Below are 18592 nucleotides of genomic sequence, written 5' to 3' on the forward strand. Positions count from 1 at the left end.
CTCTTGAGCACCTAAAATTTGGCTGATCCAAATTGAGATGTGCTCAAGTATAAAGTACATAACTAATCTTAAAGATTTAGTATAAAAGGAGGAACGCCAAATACCTCAATCATAAAATTCATTTCACCTGTTTTCTTTTTACTTTTTAAAATATTTCTCTTCACCAACAGTATTCTAGAATGCCAGTCCCTTCGTGTATGTAATCTATAGCAGCACTGTAGCCACTACCATATATGGCTGGTAAACACTTAAAATATGGCAAATGTGACTGGGGAATTGAAGTATACATTTTATCTTAATTTAAATTTAAATAGCTAATGTCTATCTTATTGAACAGTGCAGGACTTGAGTCAGTTGTGATATTGTAACATAAAACAGGCATGCGGAATTGCTAAGAATATGTTTAGAAAACTGTGTGTTTTATTCATACTTATAGCAGGTTATTGAATCAGGCATGAAGGGGCACCCCTGGGCAAAGGGGAGACAATTTGATAAAAAAGAATAATGATAGATAAAAATCTGTTGAATAAAAAACAATCAATGAGTCATAATGATAAGAAGGATTATCAGAAGATCATAATGATAAGAGAATGAAAGTCATTTCTTTATGGAAGAATGCGTGTTAAATTTAGGGGGGGAATTATAACCATCTGTAATACTTTAAATCAAGCAAGAATCCCCAGTGGTGTCTAAAACATGAGGTGAAAAGTTTTTAGAGAACAGGATTCATTCAGTAATTCATCTCATGAAATTGTTTATTAATTACAAAGGAGAAAACTGTCTTTACGGTGGAGAAATATATTCTACCTTGGCCAAGTGATCAAACTTAGCATCACCAGTAATGGGGCAGACAGATGTTATGTGGCCTCTTGATGCAATGTAATGGCAAGTACCTAGTTTGTATTCTTGCCAGAAGTGTTTATCCTGAATTTATTAGGAGGAAATGTCCTGAAAAATTTAGAATGTGAGCATTTTATGAAACATTTGGCATGGACAAAATGTACAAGGAAATTGTTCTGGATTAGGAGAATAAAGAGACCTGATAATCATATGTAATGGGTGATACTTAATCGTATCCTAGATAAGGAAAGAAATAGCTGTAAAGGACATTTGAGGAATAACTGGGGGAGATTTGAACATGCATTTTATATTAGTTAATACTATATTTTATTCTTGGGTATAACAGTGTTCTGTGGCTTTGTAGAAAAATGTTTTCATTCTTAACAGATTCATGCCAAAGCATTAATGGACTAAGTGATAAAAGGTCCACAACTTTCAAGTGTTTCAGAAAAATAGAGAAAACAGTTGTGTCAAAATGTTAACAGGTGGTGAATCTAGTTGAAGGGTATACAGATGTTCATTATACTAAATTTTAACTTTTTGATAGACTTGAAATTTTTTTAAAAAAGGAAGTATATGGGAAAATGCATGCATTTCTATGAGAATAAGGCCCCAGCACAAAAGCTTTGCTCTAGAATAGTCTGTTAGATAGCTTAGCTCTTTGCCAAATTACATAAGCCATGTGCAAAGTTAAGCTGTTTGAAGTCATGTGCCTGAAAATTGTTTAGTTTGTGATGTGTATCTCAAAGGAAAGGATCAGACCTTTACCTTATGTTAAATGATGCCATTCACTCCAAAACTGTTGACTATTTGAAAAATATTTTGAAGCAATGTGAGGAAATCAGAGAGTAGGATATTGTCTTATAAGATCTCTAGGGTAAAGCTGATTGCTAATTGCAAGATCCAGATTGGTGCAAGAGAGTGGTTGATTGAAGTCAAGGATATGTAGGGTCACGGTAATGAATAGATTATCTGCATAGACAGTGGAGACCTGGAGCAGGCATCCTAATCCTGCGTAATTGTAGGATAGTGGTTAAAAGGTTAGTAGATGTCTGCTGTTAGGAAAAAGTAGTTGAGTATTTGGGTAGTTAGATATAGCTGGATTATGTGAGTCATAAAGGAAGATTTCTTCCTTACAGTGGTGGAGGAATAATTGAAAGTGGTAGTAGCTGTACCTGAGGGATGCAGGAGAAAAAGCAGCTGATGTTTTTGAAGATTGAGAGGGAAACTGAGTTCTTGAAAAGAGAGCCAAGTTTAAGTTGAGGTAAGGGAATGTAGGAGAAACGTTAGAGATTTAAGGGGAAGAGGAAATTATTTACAATGAAGAGGAGTTCTACAGGCCTTACTGTGGGAAGAAGAAATACGGAACTATTATTTTAAGTCCCAAGATGTTCTAATAGTCTATTTTTGGGACTAAATTTACTAATATTGATCAGTTTTCTGTCCGTAAGAAAATGAGTTTATTCTGAACTCCAAGAAAATTTGTTTAGAAGTGTCTTATAGTGTTTCCTGCTTTTTGAATGTTCTTATGTAAATTATTGAGACATGGATTTTTTTTTCAAAGCCACGCTTCTTTTGAGAAAGGAACCAAATAATTTTTTGCTTTTTAGGCATTTGGATTCAGTCCTCAGTGATCACACACGAAATTCTGCTGAAGGCACAGAATATTTCAAAATGCTTGTAGATGTTTTTGCTCCAGAATTTCGAAGGCCAAAGAATATACATCTCCGAAATTTCTATATAATTGTTCCCCCTCTGGTGAGTATTTCCAGAACCTAAAATGAATTAAAAAAAAAAAAAAGGAACAAATAGATCTGGTTTCTTTGTAACATGAAATGCATACAGACTATACTATTAATTTCCTTGTTGTATATAAAACTAAATGTGATCTCAGTGAATGTGACATAGAATTTTTACTTGTTAGCTGTGCTGAAGGACACTTACTTATCGTTAGATTTTTTTTTTTTTTTTTCCTGAGATGGGGTCTTGCCCTGTCATCCAGGTTGGAGTGCGGTGGTGTGATCATGGCTTACTCAGGCTTCACCTCCTGGGCTCAAGCCAGCCTCCTGCCTCAGCCTCCCTAGTAGCTGGGACTACAGGTGTGCACCACCATGCCTAATTTTTGTAATTTTTTTTTCTTTTTAAGATACAGGATCTCACTGTTACCCAAGCTGGTCTTGAACTCCTAGACTCAAGGAGTCCTCTTGCCTCGGCCTTCCAAAGTGCTGAGATTACAGGCATGAGCCACCACGTGTGGCCTAAGATAGATTCTTTTTTTTTTTTTTTTTTGAGACGGAGTCTCGCTCTGTCGCCCGGGCTGGAGTGCAGTGGCCGGATCTCAGCTCACTGCAAGCTCCGCCTCCCGGGTTCACGCCATTCTCCTGCCTCAGCCTCCCGAGTAGCTGGGACTACAGGCGCCCGCCACCTCGCCCGGCTAGTTTTTTGTATTTCTTAATAGAGACGGGGTTTCACCATGTTAGCCAGGATGGTCTCGATCTCCTGACCTCGTGATCCGCCCCTCTCGGCCTCCCAAAGTGCTGGGATTACAGGCTTGAGCCACCGCGCCCGGCCAGATTCTTATTTTTAAAAATAATTACTGGAGAAATTTGAGTGTTTTTAAAGTTATATGAGTATATGCCATAGAATCTTTGGGCAGAATTATTAATATATAATCATTTTAAGTGCTTAATGTAGACTAGCTGTTATTATAGTTTTTTCTAACACATTTCTTTTTTTTTTTTTTTTTTTTTTTTTTTTTTTTTTTTTTTTTTTTTTTTGAGACGGAGTCTCGCTCTGTCGCCCAGGCTGGAGTGCTGTGGCCGGATCTCAGCTCACTGCAAGCTCCGCCTCCCGGGTTCACGCCATTCTCCTGCCTCAGCCTCCCGAGTAGCTGGGACTACAGGCGCCCGCCACCTCGCCCGGCTAGTTTTTTGTATTTTTTAGTAGAGACGGGGTTTCACCGTGTTCGCCAGGATGGTCTCGATCTCCTGACCTTGTGATCCGCCCATTTCGGCCTCCCAAAGTGCTGGGATTACAGGCTTGAGCCACTGCGCCCGGCTAACACATTTCTTAAAGCATATTGTTTCAAGATAACTTCTCTCTATTCAGTAGTAAATACTAACATGTAGACTAAATTTTTAATGCTTCTTAATGTGTTCTTGCTCTAACTCTGTAGTTGCTATCTAAAAGTAGTTCAAGTTATCAAAAATTGCATTATAAAAACAGCTGCTGGCCGGGCGCGGTGGCTCAAGCCTGTAATCCCAGCACTTTGGGAGGCCGAGACGGGTGGATCATGAGGTCAGGAGATCGAGACCATCCTGGCTAACACGGTGAAACCGCGTCTCTACTAAAAAATACACACACACACAAAACTAGCTGAGCGAGGTGGCGGGCGCCTGTAGTCCCAGCTACTCGGGAGGCTGAGGCAGGGGAACGGCATGGACCCGGGAGGTGAAGCTTGCAGTGAGCTGAGATCCGGCCACTGCACTCCAGCCTGGGCTACAGAAGGAGACTCCGTCTCAAAACAAAACAAAACAAAACAGCTGTTCCATTAGGGAAAATGGAGTTAAGAGTTTAAGAGGTATATATTAGTAATAAAGAGTGGTTTTCGGTTAAAGGTTCCTATAAGGTTTAAAGAAAATTGTAAGTAGATAGCTTTAGAAATCTAAATATCACCCAGCAGTTGAAGCTCTTTATTAAATTTAAATTTGATCAAGAATAGTGACGTTTCATATTACTGCCCATGTTGTTAACATATCTTCTTACATATTAAAACCATTATTACCTATTGAAAGTAACTAATTGCCTGTAAACAGCTTTTTTCCATGAATTTTGTTTCTTTTATACATTTGTTAATTTTCTTTTTCTTTTTTTTTTTTTTTGAGACTGAGTCTGGCTCTGTCGCCCAGGCTGGAGTGCGGTGGCCGGATCTCAGCTCACCGCAAGCTCCGCCTCCCGGGTTCACGCCATTCTCCTGCCTCAGCCTCCCGAGTAGCTGGGACCACAGGCGCCCACCACTTCGCCTGGCTAGTTTTTTGTATTTTTTAGTAGAGACGGGGTTTCACCGTGTTAGCCAGGATGGTCTCGATCTCCTGACCTCGTGATCCGCCCGTCTCGGCCTCCCAAAGTGCTGGGATTACAGGCTTGAGCCACCGCACCCGGCCACATTTGTTAATTTTCTATCATAATTGTATTTTAACTGTGATATAGCAAAAAATGTTCATATTCATCTGATAAGAATCTTTTCATCTTAAGATGGTGTCAAACTGGAGGGGAGAGTGTCTTATTTGGTAATACTAGAGTTAACTTGGAGTGAGTTCTCACCATATTTTTTTAATTTGAAGGGCAGTGTACTCAAACCATTGTAGACAGCAGTGAACCCATTGGTAAGCTTAGGGAAAAGTCTAGAGTTTTACAAGGCAGTTGTTAGAAGTCGCTTAGTGATGGAGAAAACAAAGTGGATTAAGAGCACTACAAAGAAGTATAGAATCCTGTTCTTGTACTTGAGTTTGTAGTGTAGTTCCAGAAAAAAGACAAGCATAAATGAGATTTCTAAAAAAGATTGAATTAATGATTGATGAAAAATTCACAAGTAGGTGATTAATTGCTGAATAAGTTCCACAGTCAAAAAAATGAAACTTGGTTTTGTTTCCAGTGTAGGCTTAGCACACTGTATATGATAATTAGTTTTTAAACACTTCTGCATTTACTCTTCTAGAGCTGTGCTATCCATGTGTAGTCATATGTGGCTACTTTAATTAAAATTTCATAAAATCATAAGGCAGGGCGAAAAAAATAAAAATACTTTTTTAAAAATTAAAAATTCAGCTTGTCAGTCACACTAGCCTCATTTCAAGTGTTCTGTGGCCGCTTGTGATTAGTGGCTTACTGTATGTACCGGATGGTGCAGATACACATTTCTGTCCCTGCCAACAGTGTTGCTCTGGACTCTGGACTCTAGATAGTAATCATTTGTTTAATCATAAGTACTTAATAACGCTGGTATATTGTAAGCTTCAGTAAATCTTTGTTGAATAAAAGATAAGATTAGATAAGGCATTTTGGAAGAGCTGAATTTTCAAGAGACGTACTGTTTTGAGGACTTCACACTTAAGAACATGAAAAGAAATAGTATTTTCAAATGAATTAGGTAGATGTAAGTAAGGACTGTCTTGCCTGTGTTTTTAAGAGTATTTGTGCTTTGAAGTAAAGCAGGCCTACTTTAATAACTCCAGGTTCACTTAATATATGACTTTGGGTGAGATAATCTCCCAAAGCTCAGTGTCCTTCTCTGTAAAATGTGCATAATATTTTATAATGAAATATACAAGGCACTGTTCTTGGGTTAAGTAGTGATTGAGTGAGTGCCCATATTTAAAGGACTTGGAAAGGAGAGCCATGAAGATACACTTGTATAGATTGTATCTTCACCAAGAGAGCACCTACGGCAAATGTTTCAGATGAAAAGGACTGGAACCTAGATTCTATTCTATTTATAGTGATTCTATTTATAATTTTTGAAATGTCTGTTTTAGGAATTCTGAAGATTTTCTTAGTAAAATTGTTTTTCTGACATCTTGTTACATCTTTTTAGACCCTGAACTTTGTAGAACATTCCATTAGTTGCAAGGAAAAACTAAATAAAAAAAATAAAATTGGAGCTGCCTTTACTGATGATGGCTTTGCCATGGGTAAGTTTAATGGAATTGTTTTTCCATTAATTTTATGTTGACCTTGTAATGGATTCTTAGAAACATTTGCTTGAGAATAGGTCTATATGTTCTTTATAGATTTATTTTTCATGAGCATTTTTTACTATGTTTTTTAGCTGGAATATGTGATTGACAACACTTGTCTTCTATAGTTTATAACTTATTTAATGCCTTCTTACTATTGCTAATCACTTGTCTACTTTGGCCTAATATTTAGGCTTTGTTTTTGTTGGGGTTGTACAGTTTTAACATCTTATATTTAGTTTCTCTGGTTTCCTTGTAGCTTCCTCAATTGCCATCTTTTTAGCAGTCGAATTGTTTTTGTTTTTTTCCTTTCTTTTTGAGGCAGGGTCTTGCTCTGTCAGCCTGACTGGAGTACAGTGGTGCAGTCATGGTTCACTGCAGGCTTGACCTCCTGGACCCAAGCGATCCTCCCACCTCAGCCTCCCAAGTATCTGGGACTATAGGCACGCATCGCCACATCTGGCTAATTAAAAAATTTTTTTTTTTTTTTTAAGAGACAGGAGTCTCACTATGTTGCCCAGGTTGGTCTTGAACTCCTGGGCTCAAGAAGTCCTCTAGCCTCAGCCTCCCAAAGTATTGGGATTATAGGTACAAGTCATGGAAATTTTTATTCTTTACCCTTACAGCTATATCGTTTCTCCAGGTGATTTATATGGCCATGGTAGTTATTTGTTTTCTTCTTAATTGACTTGTCTTTAGTTTGTTATACTTCTACATTGGTTTTAAGGAGGAATTAAGCCATTTTGTTAAACCTGTCGTTCATTTATGCTGTAGAATGTAACTTGAAAGGGGACAAACTTAAAATGCTAGGAATTACTACTCAAAATGTTCAGTGTTAGGAATTATTGGTGAAGGAGTAGAATATGACTTCTGTACTCACTGTAATTTAACCTTAGTTTTCCTGATGGCTGCAGGTGTGGCTTACATTCTAAAGCTTTTGGATCAGTACCGGGAGTTTGACTCACTTCACTGGTTCCAGTCTGTTAGAGAGAAATACCTGAAGGAGATCAGAGCAGTTGCTAAGCAACAGAATGTGCAGTCGGCCAGTCAAGATGAAAAACTCTTACAAACCATGAATCTCACTCAAAAGCGACTGGATGTCTATCTACAGGTAGAGGAGCCCAAGAGTCACATCTGCTTTGACTTACTGTTTGATATCCATGACTTCTTAATGTCTGAAAAGCAGAAGCCATATAGAAACCCCCATTTTCACAAGTGAAATGAATAGTGGCAAAAAGATTATATTTTAAAATGAATGCTATTTGGAAGCCATTTGACTCAGATCTTAAAAACGGGCGGGTTACTTATTTCAGTTTCTGTATTTGTGATTTCCACTAGAGCTTTTAAAAATAATAAGAGGCATAAAAATGCATATATTTTTGGTGTTTTGCCATAATAAGTATTTTTGGTTTTTATTTCAAATTTTTTAAATTTACCTTAGGAATTTGAATTGCTATATTTCTCACTGAGCAGTGCAAGAATTTTCTTCAGAGCAGACAAGACTGCGGCTGAAGAAAACCAAGAAAAGAAAGAGAAGGAAGGTCAGTGAGTGGTTTAAATTTGGAAAGACCAATAAATGTCTTGAGTAATAGATAGTAATGTACCATTTTATTTGGTCAGACATCCAGCTTCTTTGTCCTTTTGGAAAATAACACAGACCTAGCAAGAAGTCTTTCAAAAAAAGTAAAGCCTATATAGATCTTGTGTGAAATTGAAAACGAATTTATATAGTTTATGCATTTCACGCTTGGTAACCCTTTAAGCCCTTGTTCAGGATCATCTGCTTTTAATTTAAATATACTTTTCACAAGTTTGGTTTTTCTTCCATGGCCCAAACTGTATTAGATTTGAAGGAACAAATTAGAGGAGGACAGCTAAATGTTGCTGAAGGCAGAGCTGCTGCTGACTGATGTTGACTGAATGAGATGGGACAGATGATTAAAGAAGTATAAAATCATAGGGGCTATTTAGTTGTAGTAAATAGCATTCTGCCTTCTTTCATAGTCAGGCCCTGGAGACTCAGGCAGTATAACCATAATAACTGATAGTGATTTCAGTGAACTTCAGTCATTAAGGAAAGGATTCTGTCCATTGTATTCTGTGTAGGATGGTGGAAAGGAATCTATACTTTTTAAGGCATAAGAGCATTGCTCAGTATTTCATATATAACGTCCCCATGTTATATTTCTCTCTGATTTGAAATTTAGGAATAATCATCTTCTCTGAGGAACAGATGTTTCCCTTTTTCTGTCATGGAAATCGTATAGCGTACATTTCTCTTTGCTTGGAGGATCAATAGTAGATACAGCAACTAGTTGACCGTTATAATTTTCATGTTTACTAGTCTCCTTTTTGTCTTGTTTCATGACGTTTTCATAAATCAAGATAAAAAGCTCTTCATAAAACAAGATGTTTTTGTTAATCTTATGTTAATTTTTAAAATATACCTTTTTTCTTTATATATATAGAGGTGACTCATTTGGATAGACCACTTAGATGAACTACCTTATTTCTTGACATTGTTGCATAAATTAAATATTACTTACTAATATTACTTATTAAGTGCGTATCCAGGCATTTTTTTGAATCTAGACTAAATAAACATGCTTGAAAAAATTGTTTCAGCTTATTAATCCGGAAGATATTCAGTATTAAATGAAAATTTATACATACTACATTTGTGTTCATTTTCAAGGATAAATTAGCAAAGCCATTTGAAAGAATTTGAATCAATATAAATTATGAAGAAACTCAGTGATTGCCTCAGTTCTACTCATGTGTTTCATGATGCCAGACCTTTTCCCCAGCCCATGTGACTGGGAAAACTGTGAGTCGATTGGACATTTGCTTTCAGGCTAAAGCATTAAAACAAAACAAACAGCCCTTCAATCTTATGGCAGTGGGATTTCTTGCTTTGGCCTGTTCCTCTTAAGGAACTCTCCGGGGTTGCAGTTGTTATATATCACTCACATCACTGTTCTAAGACTATTTCAGCTTGCTCAGAGATATAGTCAGAGTTTCTGAATACATTAGTCAAACAGTCTTTGTCTGTTAATGAAATATGAACACATGACATTTTGCACAAAAAGCCAGGAATTCATTCTGTCAAAAACAGTGAAAAGCTGTTTCATTTAAAATTATTTTAAGAAATAATATGTATTACATATAATTTATTATAGTAAGTTATAAATACAAATGGAAAGTTATTCATTCTGGATAGTTTTGATATGTGAGTTTGCAGCCATATTCCTACCAGGAATGACAACATACTATAATGGTCCTTTCTTGGCCCAGCTAGAGGAACTGGCGTGAGGGCAGCAGGCCTTTCTTAGACCAGCAATGTCAAGATTCCTCAGGACAAAAGAGCCCATGTGGTTTGAAACTCCACCCCAATGCAGTTCTGAACTCCCTCAACTCCACCTTCATTAAAAACCAGTGGAAACAATTGCAGTGTTTAGCCTAGATTTAAAAAAATTTTTAAATATAAACGAGGTATAATTTGTGATGTTAGAGAAACATTTGATGGATGCAACTGTAATTTGAAGTTTGGCAATATAGCTCTTCCCAAATTTTTTTTACTTCTTAATTTATTGTTTAAAAGTGAACATAAATATCCATTATTATCTTCACTCATGCTTTCAGAAGAAACTAAAACAAGCAACGGAGACCTGTCCGACAGCGCTGTGTCTGCTGATCCTGTTGTGAAATGATACCGATGGTATTCACTGCACATAGGATGAAATCGTCAGAATTGTTAAAACAGTGGAATGGATAAACTATTGATGAATTGTTTCCTGGGTCACATCTCTGGAAAATAGATGTTACAACTCTTAAAGGCAGTGCTTTAAAGTGAAGTCCTTTCTGTTTCCAAAGGCTCTACTTTCAAAGGTTGAGAATGAGATTTTAAAATTGGATTTTTGCCTGGACTTGAGGGTAGAAGATGTTTCTATTTGATGTGAAGTTATAAAAGGGCAAATCCAGATTCATAAACTATCACCTCGGATTTCTTGTAATCTCCATGTTTGTAATTTGTATTTGCATAGATCTTTGATCTGTAGTTATTTCAAGTCATGGGAAATTCAATGCATATACTATATACAGCCAGTAAATACATGCTTAACAAAAGGAATGAGCCTGAAATTCATGAAGAATACATATCAATATTCTCATAAAAGGAATATATGAAGATGGCTTTGATACTAGAGGTGAGGCACAAGTGTTTTATGTACTCTCACTGTACAGTATAACTGATGATCATTCTTTCATTGTTAATTTCATGTGACTCACAAGAGCTGCTGATGTCTTTGATGAGACATTTTATAACTAGTTTACATTGCTTTGAGAACATTTAACCTCCAACAGCTGCTTTAAATTTAAGATTTACTTAGTACTCAGAAAATTCAGATAAAGCCATAGAGTCCTGTTTGAAGTTTCACTTCTATTTTGGTTGAAGGCATGATGTATGATGTCAGAAAAAAAATGGAATGAATTATTTCTACATCCAAACTCAGGTTTCTTCTATATTAGATTGAATTGAAATTTTGGTGATGGTTTGGGTAGACTTTTTTTTTTTTTATATCAAGTATAATTTAAGACAACAGATTAATAATTACACTGTTCAGGCTTTTAAAAAAAATACCACTGTGAGAATAAACAGCCAGTAAGATACATCACTTACTGATTTTAAAAGTACAGAAAGATTTGAGTAAATTTCGTACCCAGCAAGTGTTAGTTTTATTTTTGTAAAGGTATGTAAGTTATTAGTTAAATGGTTAATCATGGCCTTTTAAAAATATAATAAAGTGATACCTTTACAATGAAGACAAAAGTTTAAAACTTTCTAATACAAACATCATTTTGGGAAATGCTTGATTTTTTTCTATTGCATTTGTCTGCGAAACATTTCTTTGGATAAATCCTGCAAATGCTTCTAACGTTATTCTTTGATTCCAGCTTTTAGAATGGATGTACAATGCCCTGTTTGTACTTACTGGTTAGGGTCAGGGTAACTTGCCAGCCCAGGATAAATACTTTAATTGTTAAAAGTCAGAAGAGACAGAATATGTAGGAAATGTTTTTTGTTTATTATGTAAACATGGCTTACAGAATTATGAACAGTGGATAGATTAAAGGCATTTAATATTTGTAATCCATAACTGTAGAAATGGCCCTAAAGCATGCTGCATAATTAATAATTTATATTTTCATTATTATAAATTTATATTAATGATCTTGCATTTGATTATATCAAATTCGTCATCATTTTATAGCAACAGTATTGTTTTCTCTGTTTTTCTTCTCTGACTTCTCTGAAATCATCTCCTATTAAGGGATAGAAATTGTTACTAGAAGAGAATCACATGTTCTCTGGTCATTATCCCTACACGTGTAAATTAATTATTTTATCAATACTAGATAGAGTTCACATGCTGACTCCCTGGATACCTACAATTAAGAAGAAAATGACAGACAACTATTTTTCCTTTAGGTTAAAATAATGTCACTGCAATCTGGATAAATTATAAGTTAATGTATTTGAAATAAGATCTTGGAAACAAGAATTTAAATGGTGTCAAACTGCAGAGCAACAGGGCTTCAGTATATTCACACCTAATACGTTCATATGTACATTTCGATGATGGTTTTTCTTGATAACATATTAACATTGATTTAATTTTTTCAGACATACTGTTAATTTAAAAATAAATGTGAGCGTTTGTTTTAAGTTCACAGAAAACTTAATGATAATTCAGATTCTCAGGAATTAAGGACTAACCATAACATTGTCAGTTCTAATTACATTTTGTAAAAGATGGCAAGTTTGTTACCTCACTTGAGTGGGGTTTCCCTCTTCCCCCAATTCTAAGAGAATATAATGTGTATACTAAAACATTAATAAACATAATTTTGAAAATTTCCTTCCCCTGGATGTTTATGTTCAAAATTGAATGTCATAAACCAGTAGTTCTTAATATTAACCTTTTTAGGGTCCCACTTAATTGAATGAAATGAAATCTATGGAATATTTTTTTTAAAAATGCATGCACATAGGTAAAAAATTTGAAGTATAAAATTGGCTTCTGTCAATGTATTCCAGGTGAAAGGTATTTTCCTTTCCTTTATACATTTTTGATCTTTCCAGAGCTTTTTCCCAATAAAAAGAACCAATATGAAGTTACTTTAAATCCTAATCCTGGAAAGGGATTATCAGTATGCAGTGTTTAATGTGAGTAATAACTATAGTGCTATTTGCAAACCTGAGTTGAACTAAAACAACACAGTAGTCTCCCCTTACCCGTGTTTTACTTTCCAGTTTCAGTTACCTGTGGTCAGCTGTGGTCTGAAAATATTAAATGGAAAATTCCAGAAACAGTAAGTTTCAACTTGTGTATTATTCTGGGTAGCATGATGAAATCTTGTGCTGTCCTACTCCATCCCGCCTGGGACGTAAGTCACCCCTTTGCCCGGCATCTTCATGCTGTATGTGCTACCTGCCCATGAATCACTTGGTAGCTAGGTTGTCAAATTATTAGTGTTTGTCTTCCAGTAAGCCTTATTTTACTTAATAATGGCCCCAACGTGCAAGAGTAGTGATGCTGGCAATTCAGATATACTATAAGAGAAGCCTGAAATTGCATACTTTAAGTGAAAACATGAAAGTTCTCGGGAAAGAAATCATATGTGGGGTGGCTAAGATCTGTGGTAAGAATGAATTTTCTATCAGTGGCATTGGTGACAGTATTTGTTACAGTTGTTCTGTTTCATCATTAGTTATTGTTACTGCGTCTCTTACTGCGCCTAACTTATAAATTAAACTTTATCATAGGTATGTGTGTGTAGGAAAAAACACAGTATATATATGGTTAGATACCATCTGCAGTTTCAGGCATGCACTGGGGGTCTTGGTGTATCCCTCTCAGATAAGCAGGGACTACAGTAATAACAACAGAGCCTTCAAAATATTACCCTGGAGATGAGATACAATCCTGTTAAATACTACCCTGCAGAAATCATTCTTCGTAAAGTTAAGTCTGGTTGCTGTTCCTTTTTTCATCTGAGGCAGTAAATTTGTAAGATTGTGGAAAAGATGAGAAAATATTGGATACTTCATGTTGCTCTTTTATGCTGAGTCTGCTAAATGTAAAAGGTAGACTTTAATTGATTTTAATAATTGTAACAGGGTTTTCTTTCCAGCTTCACATTGCAGACATTTCAGAAGATGACATTCCTTTTTTAAGGGAAGTTTTAATGCCACATATATATTTTTTTAAACAAAGGCTTTTAGATGTTCGGAATACTTTTAATAGGCTGTCAAAGATGTGAAGTTTAAAAAGGGAATCCAGAATAAGTGGAAATCTGTAGAGATTAAGCAAAGGCAGTGAACTCGAGATGGTGATGGCAAAGTTAAGAGTTCAGCTTATAACACAGGTCAGCATATATATATAATGTGTAAGAAAAGTTGGGCAAGTAAGTATTTTCTTTTCAGTAGTTTGGCTCCTCTTTACCACTCAGTTTACCTGATACCTCCATTTCCCATTAGTGGAGATATACTCAGGAATGTAGATGAAATTTATTCAGTCGATGCAGATCTGATACCATAATTCTTGGATCATCTCTACGGACTATAAATACATTCTGTAGGTAAGAGCTACATGTAGTCAACCATTCTTTAATAATGCCCTCATTTAATGGGGGAAGGAGTTAACTTTTATACCTAGAAGCACTTGTCTTTATCAAATTAGTATTAAAGTATTTAATCTTTTCAGAATCTGTACAAAAGGTAGCAAAGTATTAAGGATATTATGCTTTAGGTTGATACTGCTACTGAATTGTCAAGAGCTTAATGTATTGAGAAATATTTGGATTGCTTTGTATCTGGTTCTCTCTTGAGGTCTTCTGTATATAGCACAGAGTGTTTAGAAGCATCGACTCTGGAGCCAGAACAATTTGAATCCCGATTTCCTGCTTAGGAACAAATTCCTTAATATCTCTGTGCTTCATTTCCTTGTGCAAAAGATGGGATGATAATGACAGTATGTAGCTTATAGGTTGAGGATTAAATTTGCATAAAACACTTTATATATTAGGAAACAGTAAATATTAGCTACTATTTGTATATACTATAAACGTTAGCTCTTACTATATAACTTATTTGTACTCTTATAGGTAGAAATAAACTTGGCATATAAGCATTAGGTGTTACTACTATTTTAGGTGGAACGATTGAAACTAAAGTCTGTATTTGACTTTAAGTGGGTGTCTAAAGAACTATTCCTTGTTAAGTGGCTCAGGCAGATGTAGACAAGGTAAGGAAGGCCCTGTTCTTCCCTAAAGAAAGTAGTCTGATGAGTATGTGAGGCTAAATCAGCCTGGGAAGTGGGAATTGGTAAGAATAGCTGGCTTCTAAAAAGGTCCCATTTCCTGTCTTCCCGCCTTTCATTTACCATGGCACTTGTTAATCTTTCAGAGCACTTTAATGTGTATTAATACAATTTCAGTAAGTGGAGAAAAGGGGCAAATCATCCACTAGTTCTAAGTTTTAAAATTATTTAAAAATACTCAATGCATATAAGGTATATAATATGTATTATACTATTTGAAGAATGAAAATAAAGCACTTGGAAAGAAGCTACCATATCCTTTTTTTTTTTTTTTTTTTTTTTGAGACGGAGTCTCGCTCTGTCACCCAGGCTGGAGTGCAGTGACCGGATCTCAGCTCACTGCAAGCTCCGCCTCCCGGGTTTACGCCATTCTTCTGCCTCAGCCTCCCGAGTAGCTGGGACTACAGGCGCCCACCACCTCGCCCGGCTAGTTTTTTGTATTTTTTAGTAGAGACGGGGTTTCACCGGGTTAGCCAGGATGGTCTCGATCTCCTGACCTCGTGATCCGCCCGTCTCGGCCTCCCAAAGTGCTGGGATTACAGGCTTGAGCCACCGCGCCCGGCCAGAAGCTACCATATCCTTTAAGAACACCTCGCTCCTGCAGTTTCTGCCCGAGGAAACCATGTGAGGGTTTGGTGTTAACCATTCTCTTGCTCTTCCCTTGTTTTACAACTGATTGTATATTCCTAACTATTGATAATATTGTTATGTTTCAGTTTTTAAACTAAATATAAATGGGATATTATATGCTTTTGTAACTTTTTCAGTATTATTTTAAAAATTCATCCACGTTGATGCATATAGCTGTAGTTGAGCATTTCATTACGTGAATACAGCTATCTTCTGTCGATGACATCTGGGTGGTTTTCACTTTTGGGATATTGTAAACAACGATGCTGTAATCATTATTGAACGTGTCCCTGGGTCCAGGTGTTTTGAGTTTCTCTGGGCTGTGTACCTGCAAGTAAAACTGCTAGGTAGTAGGGCAGGTGCCCTTTCAATGTACTAGACAGAATGCCATACTGTTGTTTCATCCCAGCAGCAGAGGAGATTCCCCTTTGCTCCATTTCTGCCAACAGCTGAATTTTTGCAGTCTGCTGAATATAAAATGTTTCTGTGGTTTTAATTTGCATTTTCCTGATTACTATAAGGAGTCTGTTTCTGTTTATGAGCACTTTGTCTTTTTTAATGTATGAAATGCCTTCATGACTTTTTTTCAATTTATCTTTCTACCTGTAGGAGTATTTTATATATTCTGGATGCTAATTTTTTGTTGGTCTTGTGTGCTTGCTAGTAGCTTTGGTTTAGTTGTGTGTTTTCATTCTCTGTGGTGGTTTTTGATGAAGTTAGTTTTAGTGGACTGAATTTCAGTCTTTTTATTTTTCCCTAATGATGCGCATGCGTTGTGTCTTATTTAAGCCGTGCAGTCTTTTAAAATGGTGGATTAATAAAACAACTTTTGTACTCCAAAATTAGGTTAACATCATAGGATCCATTTGAAATGTATACAGAAATGTATCGTGTTTCAGTTTTCAAACTAATAATTGTTTAGGACTTGAGTGAGATTATACCCCTCTCCCAAAAAAGTCTAAGCAAGAAAAAAAAAAAACGTTCAGGGGACTGTGGCTCTTGCAGTCTGTCAGAGAACCAGTTGATCTAAAGCAGGTATGTCATACAAATTTGTAACGCATTAGTGAACAATGAATTAATAATTTTATGGTGCATAATTTCATACTGGCTTAGACTGACTCACTATGTCTTTTATGGTGTATACATTTCAAATGGATCCTATGATGTTAACCTAATTTTGGATTAGAAAAGTTATTTTATTAATCCACCATTTTAAAAGCAACACCTTTAAAAATTTTAGCAATGGGATCACATATTCTACTCATGTTGACTGGAAGTATTTTTTGATACTATATCCCCTCTGTGATTTCATTATGCCCTAGTTTTTGGGAAATTAAATGTTAAAGCTATGGAGCTGACTTTAGTTTTCTTCCAGGGATGTTCCAGAAAATAACAACAAACAAAAGAAAGAAACAGAATAATTTTTATTGCTAGGTTAATTCATTACAAAGATAATAATAGTCTGTTGAACTTAGTTACAGTTAAACACACTGTACTAATTCAAAATCATTATACTAGTTTCATAGAGAGGAGGGATGGGGGAGTGGGCTGGGGTTCCAGGAATTGGAAGTATCAGGGTGGAAATAGGAACTTTATACCAAGCCCCATGACCAGCTGTGCTTCAAGTGAGTTTTAAAATTAATTGGTCCCTTCCTTGAGGAGGGTCTGGCTCAGAAGAAACAGGAACTGGTAGAGCTGCACCCTGTCCACAGTGATCCACTACTAAAAGTACTCATACCTAGGAGGACCTTAAACTTCTGAATGCTGGTTCAGTAAGGCTCCACTGTCAAATCAAACATCTTTTGTGGTATTCATTTTTTTATTGCTTGATGTCTGGAACAGTTATTGGAACTAGACCTGCATCACACATCTCTACTAGTGCTTGGGCCTCAAAGCAGTGCTCATCACCTAACTGCACAAAGAAATGCTATTAGGTCCAATTATGAGATAAGCTGAATTATAAATACACAATTTTCAGAACGACAGGCACTTAAAGCTCATTAAGTAAAATACAAAAATAGATTATATTAATAGGAAATATTTAGTGTTCATCAAATTGTAAATCTAGGCTTTTGCCATTTTTTAAAAAGGATACTGGCAACTGAAAAGAGATGACATTCATATGAACAATGCATTTTTCAAACTTTTGTTCTGAGCGCTGTACAATCTTAAGAAATCTTAGCGCGATCTAAGAAAAAAGACTTACCACAAAGCACCTAAAATAACATTTGTAGATGGGTGGGAACGCTGTCAACCATTTCTTAGTTTCCCTCCCAAGTCTCAGTATCAAGGCATCAAGATTACATTCCACAAACGATTGTCAGCCTTCGGAAATCAGGTCAGTGTGCCTGTATGTCAGAGAAGTTGAAAACCCTTAGGAGGTAGCTCTCCTTCCTGTTTGCTCTTCCCCTACAGGCGCAAGTGAGTTACGCTTCAGATTCTGCGCCTCTATGTTCACTTGGATTTCCATCATTGTCATCTGGTTGATCGTTTAACAGTACATATTTTCCATCATTGGTTAGTGGTATGGACAGCATTAATTGAGCCAGTGCTTCTGGATCCTGAAGTTAGGAGAGTTTAAGAGGGAAAAAAGAAAAGGCTTAAGATGCATTTAAACCCCTTTGGCCTGGCTTTCAATATGTTGTGTAATCTAGTCTTATTTCTCCTGACTCTTTTGTACGTGTGCCTTCAGCTGAGTCTCCTTGCTTCTCAAACTCAGGCATGTCACTTCTAAAATCTAGACTGTTTTCCTCTGAGCCAAAATATTGTTTACATAGTCAATTCATATCATCTTTCCAAAGATTCCATAGAGGAACTTCCTTCACATAACTTTTGTCTTCTATATCTTTAAACTCCTTTCTTTTCTCACATTTAATCTATACCAGAAGTTGGCAAACAATGGTCATTTGGCTAACCACTTGATTTTTATTGGAAAACAGCTGTGCCCATTTATTTACATACTGTCCATGCTGCTGCTTTTTTTAAATGTTTTTTTTTGGGGGGGGG

At 36.2% G+C, this 18592-nt stretch overlaps 2 protein-coding genes across 5 annotated transcripts in view; one reads left to right on the forward strand and one right to left on the reverse strand.

The window, feature by feature from the left end:
* Positions 1-12493, forward strand: part of WASHC4 (WASH complex subunit 4) — a 62967-nt gene extending 50474 nt beyond the window's left edge. For both annotated transcript variants that reach the window (XM_025402717.1, XM_025402718.1), the window contains exons 29-33: positions 2451-2598; positions 6434-6530; positions 7490-7686; positions 8017-8116; positions 10218-12493. In XM_025402717.1, the coding sequence (XP_025258502.1) occupies positions 2451-2598; positions 6434-6530; positions 7490-7686; positions 8017-8116; positions 10218-10285 (610 nt within the window). In that variant the 3' untranslated portion in view covers positions 10286-12493. The remainder of the gene's footprint in view (positions 1-2450; positions 2599-6433; positions 6531-7489; positions 7687-8016; positions 8117-10217) is intronic.
* A 4499-nt stretch (positions 12494-16992) lies between these two features.
* Positions 16993-18592, reverse strand: part of APPL2 (adaptor protein, phosphotyrosine interacting with PH domain and leucine zipper 2) — a 62186-nt gene continuing 60586 nt past the window's right edge. For all 3 annotated transcript variants that reach the window (XM_025402947.1, XM_025402946.1, XM_025402948.1), the window contains exon 21: positions 16993-18147. In XM_025402947.1, the coding sequence (XP_025258732.1) occupies positions 18013-18147 (135 nt within the window). In that variant the 3' untranslated portion in view covers positions 16993-18012. The remainder of the gene's footprint in view (positions 18148-18592) is intronic.

This window comes from Theropithecus gelada, chromosome 11 (genome assembly GCF_003255815.1).
Source record: "Theropithecus gelada isolate Dixy chromosome 11, Tgel_1.0, whole genome shotgun sequence".
Taxonomy (NCBI): domain Eukaryota; kingdom Metazoa; phylum Chordata; class Mammalia; order Primates; family Cercopithecidae; genus Theropithecus; species Theropithecus gelada.